The sequence below is a fragment of the Nyctereutes procyonoides genome, unplaced genomic scaffold (genome assembly GCF_905146905.1).
Source record: "Nyctereutes procyonoides isolate TBG_1078 unplaced genomic scaffold, NYPRO_anot_genome, whole genome shotgun sequence".
Lineage (NCBI taxonomy): Eukaryota > Metazoa > Chordata > Mammalia > Carnivora > Canidae > Nyctereutes > Nyctereutes procyonoides.
In genome coordinates this window covers 19,800,393-19,819,052 of record NW_026575033.1, presented here as the reverse complement: position 1 = coordinate 19,819,052, position 18,660 = coordinate 19,800,393, and the positions used below count along the sequence as shown (strand labels likewise).

General features: G+C 38.9%; 1 protein-coding gene across 1 annotated transcript in view; it reads left to right on the top strand.

The window, feature by feature from the left end:
• Window positions 1–18,660, top strand: part of LOC129504575 (phosphatidylinositol 3,4,5-trisphosphate 3-phosphatase TPTE2-like) — a 111,017-nt gene that overhangs the window by 8,376 nt on the left and 83,981 nt on the right. The window contains exons 2-4 of the mRNA XM_055317340.1: window positions 14,187–14,237; window positions 16,898–17,059; window positions 18,325–18,444. Coding sequence (XP_055173315.1) covers window positions 14,187–14,237; window positions 16,898–17,059; window positions 18,325–18,444 — 333 coding nt within the window. The remainder of the gene's footprint in view (window positions 1–14,186; window positions 14,238–16,897; window positions 17,060–18,324; window positions 18,445–18,660) is intronic.

Here is an 18,660-nt window from a genome sequence, read left to right as displayed (position 1 = left end):
TGCATCCCAAAGATTTTGAACAGTTGTATACTTCATTCTCATTAGTTTCCATGAATCTTTTTAATTCTTCCTTAATTTCCTGGTTGACCCTTTCATCTTTTAGCAGGATGGTCTTTAACCTCCAGTGTTTGAATTCCTTCCAAACTTCTTCTTGTGGTTTAGTTCTAGTTTGAAAGCATTATAGTCTGAAAATATGCAGGGGACAATCCCAATCCCAAAAGGTATCAGTTAATACCTATTTGTGACCCGGTATGTGTTCAGTTCTGGAGAAAATTCCATGTGCACTTGAGAAGAATGTGTATTCAGTTGCGTTTGAATGTAAAGTTCTATAAATATCTGTGAAATCCATCTGATCCTGTGTATCATTTAAAGCTCTTGCTTCGGAGGAGGGACAAGATGGCGGAAGAGTAGGGTCCCCAAATCACCTGTCCCCACCAAATTACCTAGATAACCTTCAAATCATCCTGAAAATCTACGAATTCGGCCTGAGATTTAAAGAGAGACCAGCTGGAATGCTACAGTGAGAAGAGTTCGCGCTTCTATCAAGGTAGGAAGACGGGGAAAAAGAAATAAAGAAACAAAAGGCCTCCGAGGGGGAGGGGCCCGCGAGGAGCCGGGCTGAGGCCGGGGCGAGTGTCCCCAGGACAGGAGAGCCCCGTCCCGGAGGAGCAGGAGCTGCACCAACCTTCCCGGGCGGAAAGGGGCCCGCAGGGAGGTGGAGCAGGACCCAGGAGGGCGGGGATGCCCTCGGGCTCCCGGGGACACTAACAGACACCTGCGCCCCGGGAGAGTGCGCCGAGCTCCCTAAGGGCTGCAGCGCGCACGGCGGGGCCGGAGCAGCTCGGAGGGGCTCGGGCGGCGGCTCCGCGGAGGGGGCTGCGGGGCGGGAGCGCGAATCCAACAGCGCAGGCCCCGGAGCACAGGGCGCCGGGACACAGCCCAGGATCCGGCCTCCCCCGGGACAGGCAGAGGCCGGGAGGGCCCAGGACAGCAAGGACGCTCCTGCCCCGAGCTGAGCAGATCAGCGGCCCCGCCCCGGAGCCTCCAGGCCCTGCAGACCGAGAGCAGCCCGTAGTTCCTGCGGAGGCTGAATCCAGGCTTCCAGAACTGCCATAGCAACTGCGGCTGTTCCTCCTGGGCCTCACGGGGTAAACAACCCCCGCTGAGCCCTGCAGCAGGCAGGGGCAGAGCAGCTCCCCCAAGTGCTAACACCTGAAAATCAGCACAGCAGGCCCCTCCCCCAGAAGACCAGCTGGACGGACCAGTTCCAGGGGAAGTCAAGGGACTTAAAGTCTACAGATCAGAAGATACTCCCCCGTGTTTTTTTTTTTTTCTTTTTTCTTTTCTTTTTGATTTCTGATTGCTTCCCCCACCACCCCCTTTTTTTCACCTTTCTTTCTTTTTCTTTCTCTTTTTCTTCTCTTTTTTTTCTTCTTTTTCTTTTTTCTTTTTCTCTTTTCTTTCTTCTCTCTCTTTCTCTCTTTTCCCAATACAACTTGTTTTTGGCCACTCTGCACTGAGCAAAATGACTAGAAGGAAAACCTCACCTCAAAAGAAAGAATCAGAAACAGCCCTCTCTCCCACAGAGTTACAAAATCTGGATTACAATTCAATGTCAGAAAGCCAATTCAGAAGCACTATTATACAGCTACTGGTGGCTCTAGAAAAAAGCATTAAGGACTCACGAGACTTCATGACTGCAGAATTTAGATCCAATCAGGCAGAAATTAAAAATCAATTGAATGAGATGCAATCCAAACTAGAAGTCCTAACGACGAGGGTTAACGAGGTGGAAGAACGAGTGAGTGACATAGAAGACAAGTTAATGGCAAAGAGGGAAACTGAGGAAAAAAGAGACAGACAATTAAAAGACCATGAAGACAGATTAAGGGAAATAAATGACAGCCTAAGGAAGAAAAACCTACGTTTAATTGGGGTTCCCGAGGGCGCCGAAAGGGACAGAGGGCCAGAATATGTATTTGAACAAATCCTAGCTGAAAACTTTCCCAATCTGGGAAGGGAAACAGGCATTCAGATCCAGGAAATAGAGAGATCCCCCCTAAAATCAATAAAAACCGTTCAACACCTCGACATCTAATAGTGAAGCTTGCAAATTCCAAAGATAAAGAGAAGATCCTTAAAGCAGCAAGAGACAAGAAGTCCCTGACTTTCATGGGGAGGAATATTAGGGTAACAGCAGACCTCTCCACAGAGACCTGGCAGGCCAGAAAGGGCTGGCAGGATATATTCAGGGTCCTAAATGAGAAGAACATGCAACCAAGAATACTTTATCCAGCAAGGCTCTCATTCAAAATGGAAGGAGAGATAAAGAGCTTCCAAGACAGGCAGGAACTGAAAGAATATGTGACCTCCAAACCAGCTCTGCAAGAAATTTTAAGGGGGACTCTTAAAATTCCCCTTTAAGAAGAAGTTCAGTGGAACAATCCACAAAAACAAGGACTAAATAGATATCATGATGACACTAAACTCATATCTGTCAATAGTAACTCTGAACGTGAACGGGCTTAATGACCCCATCAAAAGGCGCAGGGTTTCAGACTGGATAAAAAAGCAGGACCCATCTATTTGCTGTCTACAAGAGACTCATTTTAGACAGAAGGACACCTACAACCTGAAAATAAAAGGTTGGAGAACCATTTACCATTCAAATGGTTCTCAAAAGAAAGCAGGGGTAGCCATCCTTATATCAGATAAACTAAAATTTACCCCGAAGACTGTAGTGAGAGACGAAGAGGGACACTATATCATACTTAAAGGATCTATCCAACAAGAGGACTTAACAATCCTCAATATATATGCCCCGAATGTGGGAGCTGCCAAATACTTAAACGAATTATTAACCAAAGTGAAGAAATACTTAGATAATAATACACTTATACTTGGTGACTTCAATCTAGCTCTTTCTACCCTCGATAGGTCTTCTAAGCACAACATCTCCAAAGAAACGAGAGCTTTAAATGATACACTGGACCAGATAGATTTCACAGATATCTACAGAACTTTACATCCAAACTCAACTGAATACACATTCTTCTCAAGTGCACATGGAACTTTCTCCAGAATAGACCACATACTGGGTCACAAATCGGGTCTGAACCGATACCAAAAGATTGGGATCGTCCCCTGCATATTCTCAGACCATAACGCCTTGAAATTAGAACTCAATCACAAGAAGAAGTTTGGAAGGACCTCAAACACGTGGAGGTTAAGGACCATCCTGCTAAAAGATAAAAGGGTCAACCAGGAAATTAAGGAAGAATTAAAAAGATTCATGGAAACTAATGAGAATGAAGATACAACTGTTCAAAATCTTTGGGATGCAGCAAAAGCAGTCCTGAGGGGGAAATACATCGCAATACAAGCATCCATTCAAAAACTGGAAAGAACTCAAATACAAAAGCTAACCTTACACATAAAGGAGCTAGAGAAGAAGCAGCAAATCGACCCGACGCCCAGCAGAAGAAGAGAGTTAATTAAAATTCGAGCAGAACTCAACGAAATTGAGACCAGAAGAACTGTGGAACAGATCAATAGAACCAGGAGTTGGTTCTTTGAAAGAATTAATAAGATAGATAAACCATTAGCCAACCTTATTAAAAAGAAGAGAGAGAAGACTCAAATTAATAAAATCATGAATGAGAAAGGAGAGATCACTACCAACACCAAGGAAATACAAACGATTTTAAAAACATATTATGAACAGCTCTACGCCAATAAATTAGGCAATCTAGAAGAAATGGACGCATTCCTGGAAAGCCACAAACTACCAAAACTGGAGCAGGAAGAAATAGAAAACCTGAACAGGCCAATAACCAGGGAGGAAATTGAAGCAGTCATCAAAAACCTCCCAAGACACAAGAGTCCAGGGCCAGATGGCTTCCCAGGGGAATTCTATCAAACGTTTAAAGAAGAAATCATACCTATTCTACTAAAGCTGTTTGGAAAGATAGAAAGAGATGGAGTACTTCCAAATTCATTCTATGAGGCCAGCATCACCTTAATTCCAAAACCAGACAAAGACCCCACCAAAAAGGAGAATTACAGACCAATATCCCTGATGAACATGGATGCAAAAATTCTCAACAAGATACTAGCCAATAGGATCCAACAACACATTAAGAAAATTATTCACCATGACCAAGTAGGATTTATCCCTGGGACACAAGGCTGGTTCAACACTCGTAAAACAATCAATGTGATTCATCATATCAGCAAGAGAAAAACCAAGAACCATATGATCCTCTCATTAGATGCAGAGAAAGCATTTGACAAAATACAGCATCCATTCCTGATCAAAACTCTTCAGAGTGTAGGGATAGAGGGAACTTTCCTCGACATCTTAAAAGCCATCTACGAAAAGCCCACAGCAAATATCATTCTCAATGGGGAAGCACTGGGAGCCTTTCCCCTAAGATCAGGAACAAGACAGGGATGTCCACTCTCACCACTGCTATTCAACATAGTATTGGAAGTCCTAGCCTCAGCAATCAGACAACAAAAAGACATTAAAGGCATTCAAATTGGCAAAGAACAAGTCAAACTCTCCCTCTGCATAGAACAATGGAATCAGGCTCATGAAGCTATACCATCTATGGTACTTGCAGTTTGGCCCATTGACTACTGTGTCCAATTCCAGAGTCTATAGATATTTTCAGTTGAGGGTTGGTTGGCAATGGCTGTCCAGGTGCAGGGGTGATCCTTTGTGGTGTCTTCAGTGTACAGTCATGCTCAGGGATTGATCCATGTCCTTCCTACGTAAAGAATGGCAGCTATGGTAGCTCTGCTGCCTGAGTTAGTGGCTGTCCTTCAGAGGTGACAAGCCAAGAATGGAGTGCTGCTCCACACTAAGAGGGCTGTTTGTCAAAGTACTCTGTGGTTGCAAGTAAGCATGTGCTTGGCTATAGTCTGGATTTGGGCAATGACTGACTTGGGCTCTTGAAATGTATCCTTTAGCCATCCTACTATAGGATACTGAGTGTAAATGGTCACTGGGATCCTTTTAGTCGTGTCTTCTACTTGCTGTAAGGCATGGTAAGTAACCCACATTTGTTCTAAAATTCAATATTGCATTTCAGGTTTACATATATACCACCTCTTCTTTAGTCATTTGTCTATCAATTGACACTTGAGCTGCTTTCATAATTTGGCTATTGCAAATAATGCAATAAGCATAGCAGTGCATATATCCTTTGGATTCATGTTTTCATATTTTTGGAGTACATACCCAGCTGTGGAATTACTGGATCATATGTAATTCTGCTTTTAATTTTTTGAAGAACTTCCATCTGTTTTCCACAGTGACTACACCTGTTGGTACTGCCACCCACACCCTTTCTCACCAACACCTGTTGTTTCTTGCTTTTTTATTTTAGCAGTTTTGACAGACATGAGAAGATATGTCATTGTGGTTTTGATTTGAATTTTCCTAATAGTGAGTTGATGTTGAATATCTTTTCATGTGTTTGTTGGCCATCTGAATGTCTTCTTTGGAGAAATGTCTATTTATGTCTTTTGCTCATTTTTAAATTGGATTATTTGGACGTTTTGGCGTTGAGTTGTATAATTTCTTTACATATCTTGGATAACTCTTTATCAATATGTCATTTGCAAACATCCTCTCACACTCAATAGGTTGTCTTTTCATTTGGTTGTTTCCTTCACTGTGAAGAAGCTTTTTACTTTGATATAATCCCAATAATTTAATTTTGTTTTTGCTTCCCTCACCTTAGGAGATATACTTAGAAAAATGCGGCTACAGCTGGTGTCAAAGAAATTACTGCCTATATCTTCTTCTATGAATTATATGGTTTGAAATCTCACATTTAGGTCTCTAATCTATTGTAAGTTTATTTGTGTGTATGGTTTAAGAAAGTGATCTGGTTTCATTCCTTTGCATGTAGCTGACCAGTTTTCCCAATGCCGTTTGTTTAACAGACAATCTTTTCCCTATTGTATATTCTGTCCTCTTTGCCATAGATTAATTGTCCATAAAAGTCTGGGTTTGTTACTAGGCCCTCTATTCTCTTCCATTTGTCTATGTGTCTGTTTTTTTTTTTTTTGCCAGCATTATGTTGTTGTGATTACTATAACTTTGTAGTGTATCTTGAAATCTGGGATTGTAATACTTTGTAATACAGTTCTTTGTCAAGACTGCTTAGGCTATTTGAGTTCTCTTGTGGTTCCATACATTCTTAGGATTCCTTTTTCCATGAAAAATGCTTTTGGTGTTTTGATAGGGATTGCATTAAATGTTTAGATTGTTTTGTGTAGTATGGCTATTTTAAAAATATTTGTCTTCCCAATCCATGAGCGTGGAACATCTTTTTATTTGTCATCTTCAACTTCTTTCATCAGTGTTTTGTAGTTTTCAGAGTACATTTCTCCCATCTCCTTGGTTAAGTTTATTCCTAGGTCTTTTTGGTGTAATTGTAAATGGGATTGTTTTCTTAATTTTTCTTTCTACTACTTCTTTATTAATGTGTAGAAAGGCAACAGATTTCTGTATGTTAATTTGGGATTCTGGGACTTTACTGATTTCATTTATCAGTTTTAGTAGTTTTTGGTACAGTCTTTAGGGTTTTCTATATATAGTATTAGGTCATCTGCAAATAGAGACTCTTTAACTTCCTCTTTACCAGTTTACTTTTTTAAGATTTTATTTATTTATTCATGAGATACACACACACACGCACGCACACACTCACACAGGCAGAGACAGGCAGAAGGAGAAGCAGTCTCCACACAGGTAGCCTGATGTGGGACTCGATCCCGGGACTCCAGGATCACGCCCTGGGCTGAAGGCAGGCTCTAAATCACTGAGCCACCCAGGGATCTCCTCTCTTTACCAATTTAGATGCCTTTTATTTCTTTTTCTTGTCTGATTTCTGTGGCTAGGACTTTCAGCACTATGTTAAATAAAAGCAGTGAGAATGGACATCCTTGTCTTGTTCCTGACCTTAGGGGAAAGTCCCCCAGTCTTTCACCATTGAGTATGATGTTAGTTGTGGGTTGGTCATATATGACCTCTATTTTAGGGGTATGTTCCCTCTAAACCTCCTTTGTTGAGTTTTTATCATAAATGGATTCTGTACTTTGTCAAGAGCCTTTTCTGCATCGATTGAAATGACCATATATGTTATCCTTTCTCTGGTTGATGTGCTGTATCATATTGATTGACTTGCAAATATTGAACCACTCTTGCATCCCTGGTATAAATCCCACTTTGATTTTTGTGAATAAATTTTAAATTTATTGTTGGATCTGGTTTATTAACATTTATTTGAAGATTTTTACATCTATGTGCATCAGGGATACTGGCCTGTAATTCTTTATTTGTAGTGTCTATCTGGTTTTGGTATCAGGGTAATGCTGGCCTCATAGAATGAATTTGGAAGCTTTACTTCCTCTTCTATTTTTGGAATAGTATGAGAAGAATATGTATTAATTCTTCTTTAAATGTTTAATAGAATTTACCTGTGAATCCATCTGTTCCTAGACTTTTGTTTATCAGGAGTATTTTCAATTACTGAGTCAATTACATGCTAGTAATTGGTCTGTTCAAATTTTCTGTTTTCCTGATTCAGTTTTGGGAGGTTCTATGTTTCTAGGATTTATCAATTTCTCTTAAGTTGTTCAGTTTGTTCCCATTATATTCTCTTATAATCCTTTGTATGTTTGTGGTGTTGGTTATTATCTCCTCTCCTTCATTTCTGAATTTATTTTTTTTTAATTTTTTTTTATTTATTTATGATAGTCACAGAGAGAGAGAGAGGCAGAGACACAGGCAGAGGGAGAAGCAGGCTCCATGCACCGGGAGCCCGACGTGGGATTCGATCCCGGGTCTCCAGGATCGCGCCCTGGGCCAAAGGCAGGCGCCAAACTGCTGCGCCACCCAGGGATCCCTCTGAATTTATTTATTTATGAGCGCTCACTCTTATATGCGCTCTCTTGTTTGTGAGTGCTCTCTCCGATTCTCTCTCTCTCTCTCTCTTCCTCTCACTTTGAGACTGGCTAAAGGTTTATCAATTTCATTGATCCTTTCCAAGAACCAGCTCCTGGTTTCATTGATCTGTTATATTGTTTTTCAGTCTCCGTTTCACTTATTTCTGCTTTAATCTTTATTATTTTCTTCTTTCTGCTGCCTTTGGGTTTTGTCCTTTTTCTAGTTCCTTTAGGTATAAGGTTATATTGTTCATTTAAGATATTTCTTGCTAATTGAGGTAGGCCTATATCACTATAACCTTTCCTCCTAGAAGAGTTTTTGCTGCATTCCAAAGGTTTTGGACCATTGTGTTTTCATTTTCATTTGTCTCTATGTATTTTTTTATTGCTCTTTGATTTCTTAGTTGACTCATTGTTTGATAGCATGTTAGTTATTTGTGTCCTTTCTAGATTTTTTTTGGTGATTGGTTTATAATTTCATACCATTGTGGTTGGAAAAGATGCATGATATGATTTCAATCTTTTTGAATTTGTTAAGACTTCATTTCTGGCCTAACATGTGGTCTATTCTGGAGAATATCCTATGTGTACTCTGGAGGGTATTATGCTGAGTGAAGTAAGTCAATTAGAGAAGGACAAACATTATATGTTCTCATTCATTTGGGGAATATAAATAATAGTGAAAGGGAATATAAGGGAAGGGAGAAGAAGTGTGTGGGAAATATCAGAAAGGGACACAGAACATAAAGACTCCTAACTCTGGGAAACGAACTAGGGGTGGTGGAAGGGGAGGAGGGCGGGGGGTGGGGGTGAATGGGTGACGGGCACTGAGGGGGGCACTTGACAAGATGAGCACTCGGTGTTATTCTGTATGTTGGCAAATTGAACACCAATAAAAAATAAATTTATTATAAAAAAAAGAGTATGTATGCTGCTGCTCTAGGATGGAATGTTCTGAGTATGTGTTAGGTCCATTTGGTCCAATGTATCAGTCAAAAAACCACTGTTTCCTTGTTAATTTTCTGTCTGGATTATCTATCCATTGATGTAAGCAGGGTGTTAAAGTCCCCTATTATGCTATTACTCTCAATTTCTTCCTTTATGACTGTTAATAGTTGTTTTATGGATTTAGGTGCTCCCAGGTTGAGTGCATAATTTGTTATATTTGGGTGCATACAATTATGTCTTGTTGGTTTGTTCCTTTATGATTATGTCTCTGTCTTTTGTTACAGTCTTTGTTTCAAGTTTGTTTTTCTGATATAAGCATTGCTTTCGCAGCCTTTTCTTCCATTTGCATGGCAAATGTTTTTCTATCCCCTCACTTTCAATCTGCATATGTTTAGGTCTGAAATGAGTCTCTTGTAGGCAGCATTTATAGATAGGTCTTGTTCATATGCATTTAGTCACTCTGTGTCTTTTTATTGGAGCATTTAGTCCACTTACATTCTAAGTTATTATTAATAGTTATGTACTTACTGCCATTTTTTTTACTTATTTTACAGTTGTTTTTATAGTTCTTCTCTTGTTCTCTTCCCTTGTGATTTGATGGTTCATTTAGTGATATGCTTGGATTCATTTTTATTTTTGCATCATCTATTGTAGGTTTTTGATTTTTGATTATTATTAGGTTCATGTATAATATCTTATACATATAGCAGTCTATATTAAACTGATGGTTGCTTAAGTTTGAACCCTTTCTAAAGACACTAAATTTTTACACACCCCCTCAGGTTTTATGTATGTGATATCATACTTTACATCCTTTTACTTTGTGAATCCTTTGACCGGTTTTTATAAATATAATTGATTTTACTGCTTTTTGCTTTAACCTCCATACTGGCTTTATATTTATAAGTATTAATTTACTACTTACTATGTGTGTATTTACATATGAAAATTTTTTCATTATTTTCTTACTCTTGATAATGACCTTTTCTTTTCACAGAAAGAATTTCATTTAACATTTCTTGTAAGACTGGTTTAGTAGTAATGAACTCCTTTCACTTTTGTCTGGGAAACTCTTCATCTCTCCTTCTATTCTGAATGATATTCTTGCTGAGTAGAATATTCTTGAGTGCAGGTTTTTTCCTTTCAGCACTTTCAATATATTATGCCACTTTCTACTGGCCTGCAAAGTTTCTGCTGAAAAGTCAGAAGATAGCCTTTTGGGATTTCCCCTTTATATAACTACTTTATTTTCTCTTGCTGCTTTAAAAAAAAATCTCTTTATCACTAATTTTGCCATTTTAATTGTTATGTGACTTGATGTGGACCTCTACATATTGATTTTATTGGAGGCTCCCTGCGCCTTCTGGATCTGAATGTCTGTTTCCATCCCCAGATTTGAGAATTTTTCAGCTATTACTTCTTCAAATAAATTTTCTGCTCTTTTTTATATTCTTTTCCTTTTGGGATCTCTATAATGTGAATGTTATTATGCTTGATGATTTTGCTAAATTCCCTTTACCTATTCACATTTTTTATTCTTTTGTGTTGTTCAGCTCGATTGCTTCCTGTTACTCTATCTTCCAACTTGCTGATTGATTCTTCTGCCTCCTCTAATCTACCATTTATTCCCTCTAGCATATTTTAAATTTCAGTTATTCAGTTCTTTACCTCTGATTGGTTCTTTTTTTATATTTTATAGCTCTTTTTTGAAGGGCTCCCTGAGGTTCTCCACTCTTTTTTTAAGTCCAGTAAGTATCTTTTTGATCTTTACTTTGAGTTTTTTATCAGGCATATGGCTTATCTCTGTTTCATCTTAACTTTTTTGCTGTAGTTGGTCCTGTCCTTTTATTTAGGACTTATTCCTCTGTTTCCTCACTTTATCTAGCTCTCTGTGTTTGTTCCTATGTATTAGGAAAGTCAGTTATATCTCTTGACTTTGAAATTAGTGGTCTTATGAAGAAGAGGTTCTGTGGTGCCTGTTTACCAGAAACAGGTGCTTCAGGGGTTTCTCATATGTGGAGTCCATGTACTCTACTATTGTAGGCTGAGCCTCATTTGCCGTCAATCCAGTTGGCTCCAATGGCCTACTTTGCCTGTTGTAGGCATGGTTTGGTCACTCTGCTCTTACGGGGTCAGTCTGGGACTGCTGTGGACTTGCACTTGGGTGATATCAGCAGTCAGACAAGATGCCTGCCCTCAACCCCTTTGCTGAGGCTGCAATCACACTGAACTCAGGGCACCCTTCCCCCATATTGTACCTTGAGAGTCTTCGATTGGTGGATGGGGCCTGCAGACTACCTAGATACCTGCCCCCAATCCCTCTACCAGAACTGCAGTGACCCCAAACTGTTGGTCTCTCTCCCTGTGCTGTCCCTTGGGAGGTTTTTGTTGGTGGATGGGGCCAGTAGTTCAGATGCCTGCCTCCAGTCTATCTACTTGGGCAGGATATGAATTGATTGACAGGGCACTCTGCACTGCCAGTTAGTTATAAGGTTCAGCTACTGGGACTGCAGTGGAACTGGTGTGTGTAGTTATCTTCCCCTCTTCTCAGGGCACTTGTCCCTTTGAGGGGAGGCCCTCTCAGTGGGGCATGTTGGACGTGGCAGACCCACAAGAGAACATGAGGGTAGGGCACACGATATTAGCAAGGTAAATGTAAAGTGTTCTAAGTAGTTCCCACAAGTGCCAGGTTATCTAGGCTGCTCTCTAGCACATACTCCGAGATTAATAAATAAATATTCACTATACCCCAGGTACTTTTCAAACTGCTGATTCTATGCTTATCTCAGTCAGATTGTTATTCTGGCTCCTTAAGGACAGGAACTCAGTTTCCTATTGCCCTCTGACTCTCCCAGAACTAAGCCCACTGATTTTTTTTTTTAAGCCCACTGATTTTTAAAGTGCCCTGAGTTAAGCCCTTCTAGCTGTACAAACCCAAATCTAAGCCCTACTGGTTTTCATAGCCAAATATTAATGGGACTCGTCTTCCTATATTGCAGGTCCCTCATGTCTGGGGTGCCTGCTGTAGAGTCTACTCCTCTCCTTCTTCCATGCTTGTGGGGTCCCTCTTGTTTGTGGTTAGTCTCAGCAAGAGTTTTATTTCTGACCACATCTCCACCCCACCTACACTTTTTAAAAAGATTTTATTTATTCATGAAAGATAAAGAAAGAGAGGTAGAGACACAGGAAGAGGGAGAAGCATGCTCCTCACAGGGAGCCCCATGCAAGACTTGATCCCTGGACCAGGACCATACCCTGAGCCAAAGACAGAAACCCTTCTGCTGAGCAACCTAGGTGCCCCCACCCACCCTTTTTAATGTAGCCTCCTCTCTACAATGAACTGTGGAAGATCTCTCCTGCCAGTCTTTGGGTCATTTTCTGCATTAGTTACACTGATGTGGTTGTTATCTTGGTGTGCTCAACATGAGCATAGGATCCTCCTACTCCACCATCTTCCCGGAAGCCACCTGAAAACCTGCAATATTAAAGCCATACTATTGTGAAGGATTTCATATTATTTATCCTTGTTTTTAGAATCCTTTGTTTATATTATCACACACTACATTAACAACAGTTATTTAGACAGTTCTGAATTTTTATGATTTCTTAACACCTTGTCTCTATAAGATATCTTCCTTATTCCTGAGTTCTTCATTTTGATTCATTGTTCAGTTGGTACTTCTTTGAGTAATTGTTTTTAGGAGAGGCATGTGACTGCTATGCTTTGAGTCATGGCATGCTGGAGGGTGTTTGTCTGTTCTTTTCAAATACAAATAGTCCTCCTATATATAGAATTACTGAGTCACAGTTCTTTCCCTGAAAACTCCACCCACATTGTTTGAAGGTGCACATGCATAGTACACTCTTTAAAAAAAATCTCAGCTATATATTTACTTGGAGTAGTTTTGGGAGGCACTCAAAAGGATAGGAGAGTTAAAGCCTCCCCTTTGTGCCTCGTGATTCTGTCAGGCATGGATTCTGTATGGGCACTTTGTCAACCAAGTTCAGATTTATTATAACATTTCTTCACTACCTGGAGATCCAGTCTGTGTCAGATCAAAAGGGTGTGGTTTCTTTTTTTTTTTTAAGGGTGTGGTTTCTTGTTTTATTGTATATTTTTTTATTGGAGTTTGATTTGCCAACATATAGTACAATGCCCAGTGCTCATCCTGTCAAGTGCCCCCCTGAGTGCCCATCACCCAGTCACCCCATTCCCCAAGAAGGGCATGTTTTAAGAAAACGGCAACCTTGGGGCAATCCCCTCTTTTGGCCAATCAGTCATGTGTCCATGTTAGCCTCAGCTTCCTAAGCCTAGGCTGAGGTGGTAGATGCAGGTGGAGGAGGGAGAATTTGAGAGAGCAGGGAGCTCTTATATCTCGGGTTAGCCTAATAGCATTCATCTGTAGCCAATTTTGGCAATGCTCAGTTCTATTCAGCATCTGTTTCTCCATTTTCCAGTCCAGTCTTGGGTGCAGATTATGAGCACTGCTTTGGCACTAAAGCCACTTTGGGTGGAATCTGGGTCCTATGTTGCAGGCCTCAACAGGGCAATAATATGCTCCTCAGTGGCTACCTTGTCTCCAGCCATAGGGTAAAATAAGGCTAACTGCAGGCCCCATAAGACAGGGTCCTCCTCCTCCTATTAATGGAAGGAGCACAGTCTCTACAGTGTTTCTCCTTTGAAATGTATCTTACTAAGATTCCTTATCTCCAAAGTAAACTTGCAGCCCCAATGTGACTCCCATTAATGATTACGTGCTGTGGTCATGGATGTCTTTTTTCAAGAGATGAATATCATAAGAGTATCATTTACTCTCCGACCATCCCTTAAGTCCTTTATTTTACTGCAATGGAAACAGATTTGGCCAAGGTTTAATGACTTGCACAGAATCCCACAGCTCATTAATAGGAGAAATGGAACACTGATCTCTTCTACCATACCTTTCTGTCTCCATGTTATCTTGCTTTAGTTGATGATCCCAACTTTAATAAAACCATACACTTGGGACTGGTTCTTTATAGGCAAGGGAAATATTACTAAACACAGTTTAGAGTTTTATTTGCATTTATTTGACATATGAAAGTTTTTTTAAAAATCATGAAGCTGAACAGTGAAAATCTTAGTAAAAAACATTTTGTTGTGTAACCTCTGAAGAACTTTCTTTCAAACTATATTTATAAAGGCCTGTTTTATTGACTAAATTCATATTCTATATTAGAAGAAATCTGTGGTAAACTTGAAAACTCAGGAATTTATTTTTTACTTCTTTTTGCAGCAACGTGATTAAGAGAGTTGTATACTCACTTGTATCATCACTCATGTTCAGGTATGTGAGACTCCTCTTAAAAAAGGAGGTAATTACACATAATATTTAATATTTTTTAATGATAAAGGATCTGGGAGGGGGGAAAACACATTTCCACTGTCAGTATATTGGTAAATAGCCCTTGTGTCCCATTTAATGTAATATAATTTGTCTTGAGATTTTGGTTTAAGCTTAACATTAAGAATTGTAAAGAAATGGGGATGAGAGGTAGGGTGATGGGGTGAGTGGGTGATGGGCACTATTGAGGGCACTTGATGGATGGATGAGCACTGGGTGTTACACTATATGTTGGCAAATTGAATTTAAATAAAAAAATTTAAAAATATATCTATAAAAAAGAATTGTAAAGAAATGGTATCTAAGCCTAATAATAACATATTTTTCCTACCTGTAAAGTAGAATTAATGAAGCATGCTTTTTAAAATTCTTTAAATGTTTTTATTGAACACTTTATTTGCCTAGAAGTACTCCTTAATTGTGGAATCATTCTATTTAGGCTTCTCCACATGACAGTAAGATTGCATATTATGATACAGAGTCACACAAAATACTTGCTCCCTTTTAAATTTATATTTTAATTTGCATTGCAATTATAAAAATAAAAAAGTATTTTGAAGACTAATGAATTTATCTTTATAGATTATACAAGTAGTGTAATTAGTTTATGAAGACTAGAATATATGAAAGAAAGGCTTAGGAGGTACTTTAGAGTTCAATCTTATATATATTTATGGAATTTAATTCCTTTTCATGTGCCTAGCACTGTGCTAAATACATCTATTAATATATAATCATATACATGTTGAAAATATCACTGATAAAACATCTTACTGGTCAAAGTGGTCTTTTAAGAGCTTATGTTAGTCATGTTCTCACTTGGTTTTTAATGCTAAATTTGTCAAAATTATCAATATGAATGAGATTTTGTTTATTATAAGTTGGTAGAAGCCCCTTAAAGAAATTCTCAGATTTAAGAAGAGTTTACAAGTGTAGATGTGTAATTTTAATTCAGGTTGCCTGTGCTATCTTGGAGTATTAGTGTGACCTGTCTTTTATAAAAGGGCATGATAATGTGAAATGGTGGTGTGGGATTTTTAATTCTCTAACAACTGCTTCCATTGGTGAAAACTTAATAATTATTTTTGAGATTCTAAGGCAACCAGTATCCCTACCAGTGGACTATTAATCCTTTTTTATTTCTTTACTTATTTTATTTTTTTAATCAATTAATTTTTATTGGTGGTTAAATTTACTACATACAGAATAACACCAGGTGCTCATCCGTCCAAGGTCCCCCTCCGTGCCGCTCACCATTCACCCAACCCCTGCCCTCCTCCCCTTCCACCTCCCTAGTTCATTTCCCAGACGTTAGAAGTCTTTTATGTTTGTCTCCTTTCTGATATCTCCCACATTTCTTCTCCCTTCCTTATATTCCCTTAACTTTATCATAATCCCAAATGAATGATAACTACACTGTTTGTCTTCTCGATTGACTTCTTCACTCAGCATAATACTCCAGTTCCATCTCCGTTGAAGCAAATGTTGGGTATTTTCCGTTTCTAAATGTGAGTAATATTCATTGTATAACATAAACAATTTCTTTATCCATTCATTTTCGATGGGCACCGAGGCTCTTCAAGTTTGGCTTACTATAGACATTGTGCTGAACATCGGGGTGCAGGTGTCCCGGCGTTTCATCTGCATAATGAATATTTGGTGGGTAATCCCTAACAGTGCATTGCTGGGTCGTAGGGAGGTCTATTTTTAATTCTGTTGAGGAACTCCACAACAGTTTTTCCAGAGTGGCTAGCACCAGTTCACATTCCTCCAACGTGTAGAGGGTTCTTTTCTTCTGCATCCTCTCCACATTTGTTGTTTCCTGCTTGTTAATTTTCCCATTCTCACTGGTGTGAGGTGGTATTCATTGTGGTTTTGACTTTGTATTTCCTGATGGCAAGTGGATGCAGTGCATTTTCTCATGTGATGTTGGCCATGTCTATGTCTTCTCTGTGAGATTTCTCTTCATGGCTTTTGCCCATTTCATGATTGGGATTGTTTGTTTCTTTGTTGTGTGATATTTTTAGGTATACCGGGTGTGTTGAGTTTAAGAAGTTCTTTATAGATTTTGGAAAACTACCTTAATATGATATGTATATTTGCAAATATCATTCTCCCCATTCTGTAGGTTGTCTTTGGAGTTTTATTGACTGTATCCTTTGCTGTTGCAAAAGTTCTTATTTAGATGAAATCTAATAGTTCCATTTTGCTATTTGTTTCTTTTTGCTTTGTGGATGTATCTTGCAAGAATTACTGTGCCAGTTACAAAGGGTGTTGCTGTGTTTCCTCTAGGATTTGACTGGAGTCTTGTCTCCATTTAAATCTTTCATCCATTTTGAGTTTATCTTTGTGTATGAGCAAAGAGAGTGGTTCTAGGTTTCATTCTTCTGCTGTGGATGACCAAATTTTCCATCACCATTTATTGAAGAGGATGTTCTTTCATCCAGTGGATCTTCTTTTCCTTTGTCGACAATATTAGTTGCCATAAAGTTCAGGGGGACAATTTAATCCTAAATGACATCTTGGTATAATATCATTGGCCTAATTTAGTCTAACTTTAGGAGTGCACACCACTTTATTTTTATTCAATTTTTTTGTTGTAGAATATTTGGAATTTTGCTGATCTTTGTGGATCTATCCCTCATCATCACAGATCTACTTTTCACTGAGAGAACAATGCATATTCCTTTGGAATATCGTTCAATTTCTTTAGCTATTGCTTTATTCTTTTTCTTGGATGTTCTTCTTCGAGTATATGTAGAAGGGTAAGTTTGATTCATTTTTTAAAAACATGTAAAGCTCTTTTGTACTGCTATGAGAAGCATCCCAAAGTAATTATCAAGTCAACCAAATAAATGTGTCCTTCTTTATCAAAATAATTCTCCTCTGAGGCATAGTCAACAAGAAAGTAATCCAAATCCCAATTTCAACTAGATTAGGCTTTAATATTATTGTTGCAACTGGCACTCTAGTTTGTAGCAATGTGTTGTAGATCCTTTAGCAGGTTAAGTTTAAAGGGTTTGTAGAGTAGGGCCAGGCAATGAATGTGTGTGCATGCACATTATCAAGAGGAACATGTGTGTGAAGTATAAATCTAAATCTCAGGAAGAGTTGAATCTAAATAAAAGCTGACAGTATATCAAATACTAGATAATAGATCATGAAAACCTTCTACCTCAGTTAAAATAAAAATTTGTGGTAAGGTACACAAAAGACCTGAGGCATCTTTATTCCATTGATGAAGCTTGGTGGTGAGGCAGCAGCTAATTTTCTCTGCTTGCTGGCTTTATGAAAAGGTGAATGAAGTGAGCCAAGCCCTGGAACATGTCAGCTGTGGGAGTCAGGGACTAACTCCCCAGCCTCATTTCATCCAAAGCTTTTCAGAAGGCTACTCGTCTCCACTCCTGCTGAACTTTGGAGCCAAGGACAGTTTTTACCCAGGTTACTCAGAGTCTGAGAGGGGCTACCCCAAAATTGGAAGAAGGGTTGCCTTGAGCACCTGTGCTCTTGGCTGAAGGAGCCAGTGTTGGGGAGGAAGGCAAAGCGGATGGAAGTTCAGCTTTGCACGGGAGAGACCACAAGCCTCCTGGAATTCTATGTAGGCACAAAGCCAGATGATGAGTTTGCAAGCTAAATTACTAGACCCGTCTCCCTCTCACAAATTTCTCTTATATACTCCTCACAGCCCAGTTGCTCTAAGGCTATGACACATTTAATTTCTGTTGTTCAGTAGTCCTGCCACACAGCCCACCCTTCTCACCCAACATGTGAAGGGAATGCTTGCCTCTTGTTCGGTGGTTTGGTTATATCTTTTACTATACTTAAATTGCCATATTGATGCTTTTGTCATTTGTATGTATAAAATAAGATAGAATTTGGATGTTTTCCCCCTTAGTCTAGTCTTGTATGCATTTTAAAGAATCCATTAAAGTAGAATTCTTAATAGGATGAGTCAAATAATTTCTTAAAATATTCCTATCTCTTCTTTGGGAGAACATAAACTACTATTTTTTGTTGTTTTATACTACAGGATTCAACGATATTTTTCTGATATACTTAACTACTTAGATGCTGTCATTATTGTAGTGACTCTACTGATTGATATAATTTATATGTTTTATGACTTTAAGTTTCTTAAAACTATTCCCAGGTAAGAAACATATGTTCATTTCTCTTAAAGTTTTAATTTTAATTTTTTTCTATTTCTGGGGAGGGTCTCTTCTGTTTTATTTTTTTATAATCTTTCTAAGTCTGAATGTGCTGATTCTGTGCCAAATAAGCTGCCAAAAAGGAAATATTTTGGTAAATTTAAGTATTTGGAAACAAAAAAAATGGTTTTATTTAAGGAAGAGTAAAGGGTGTATAG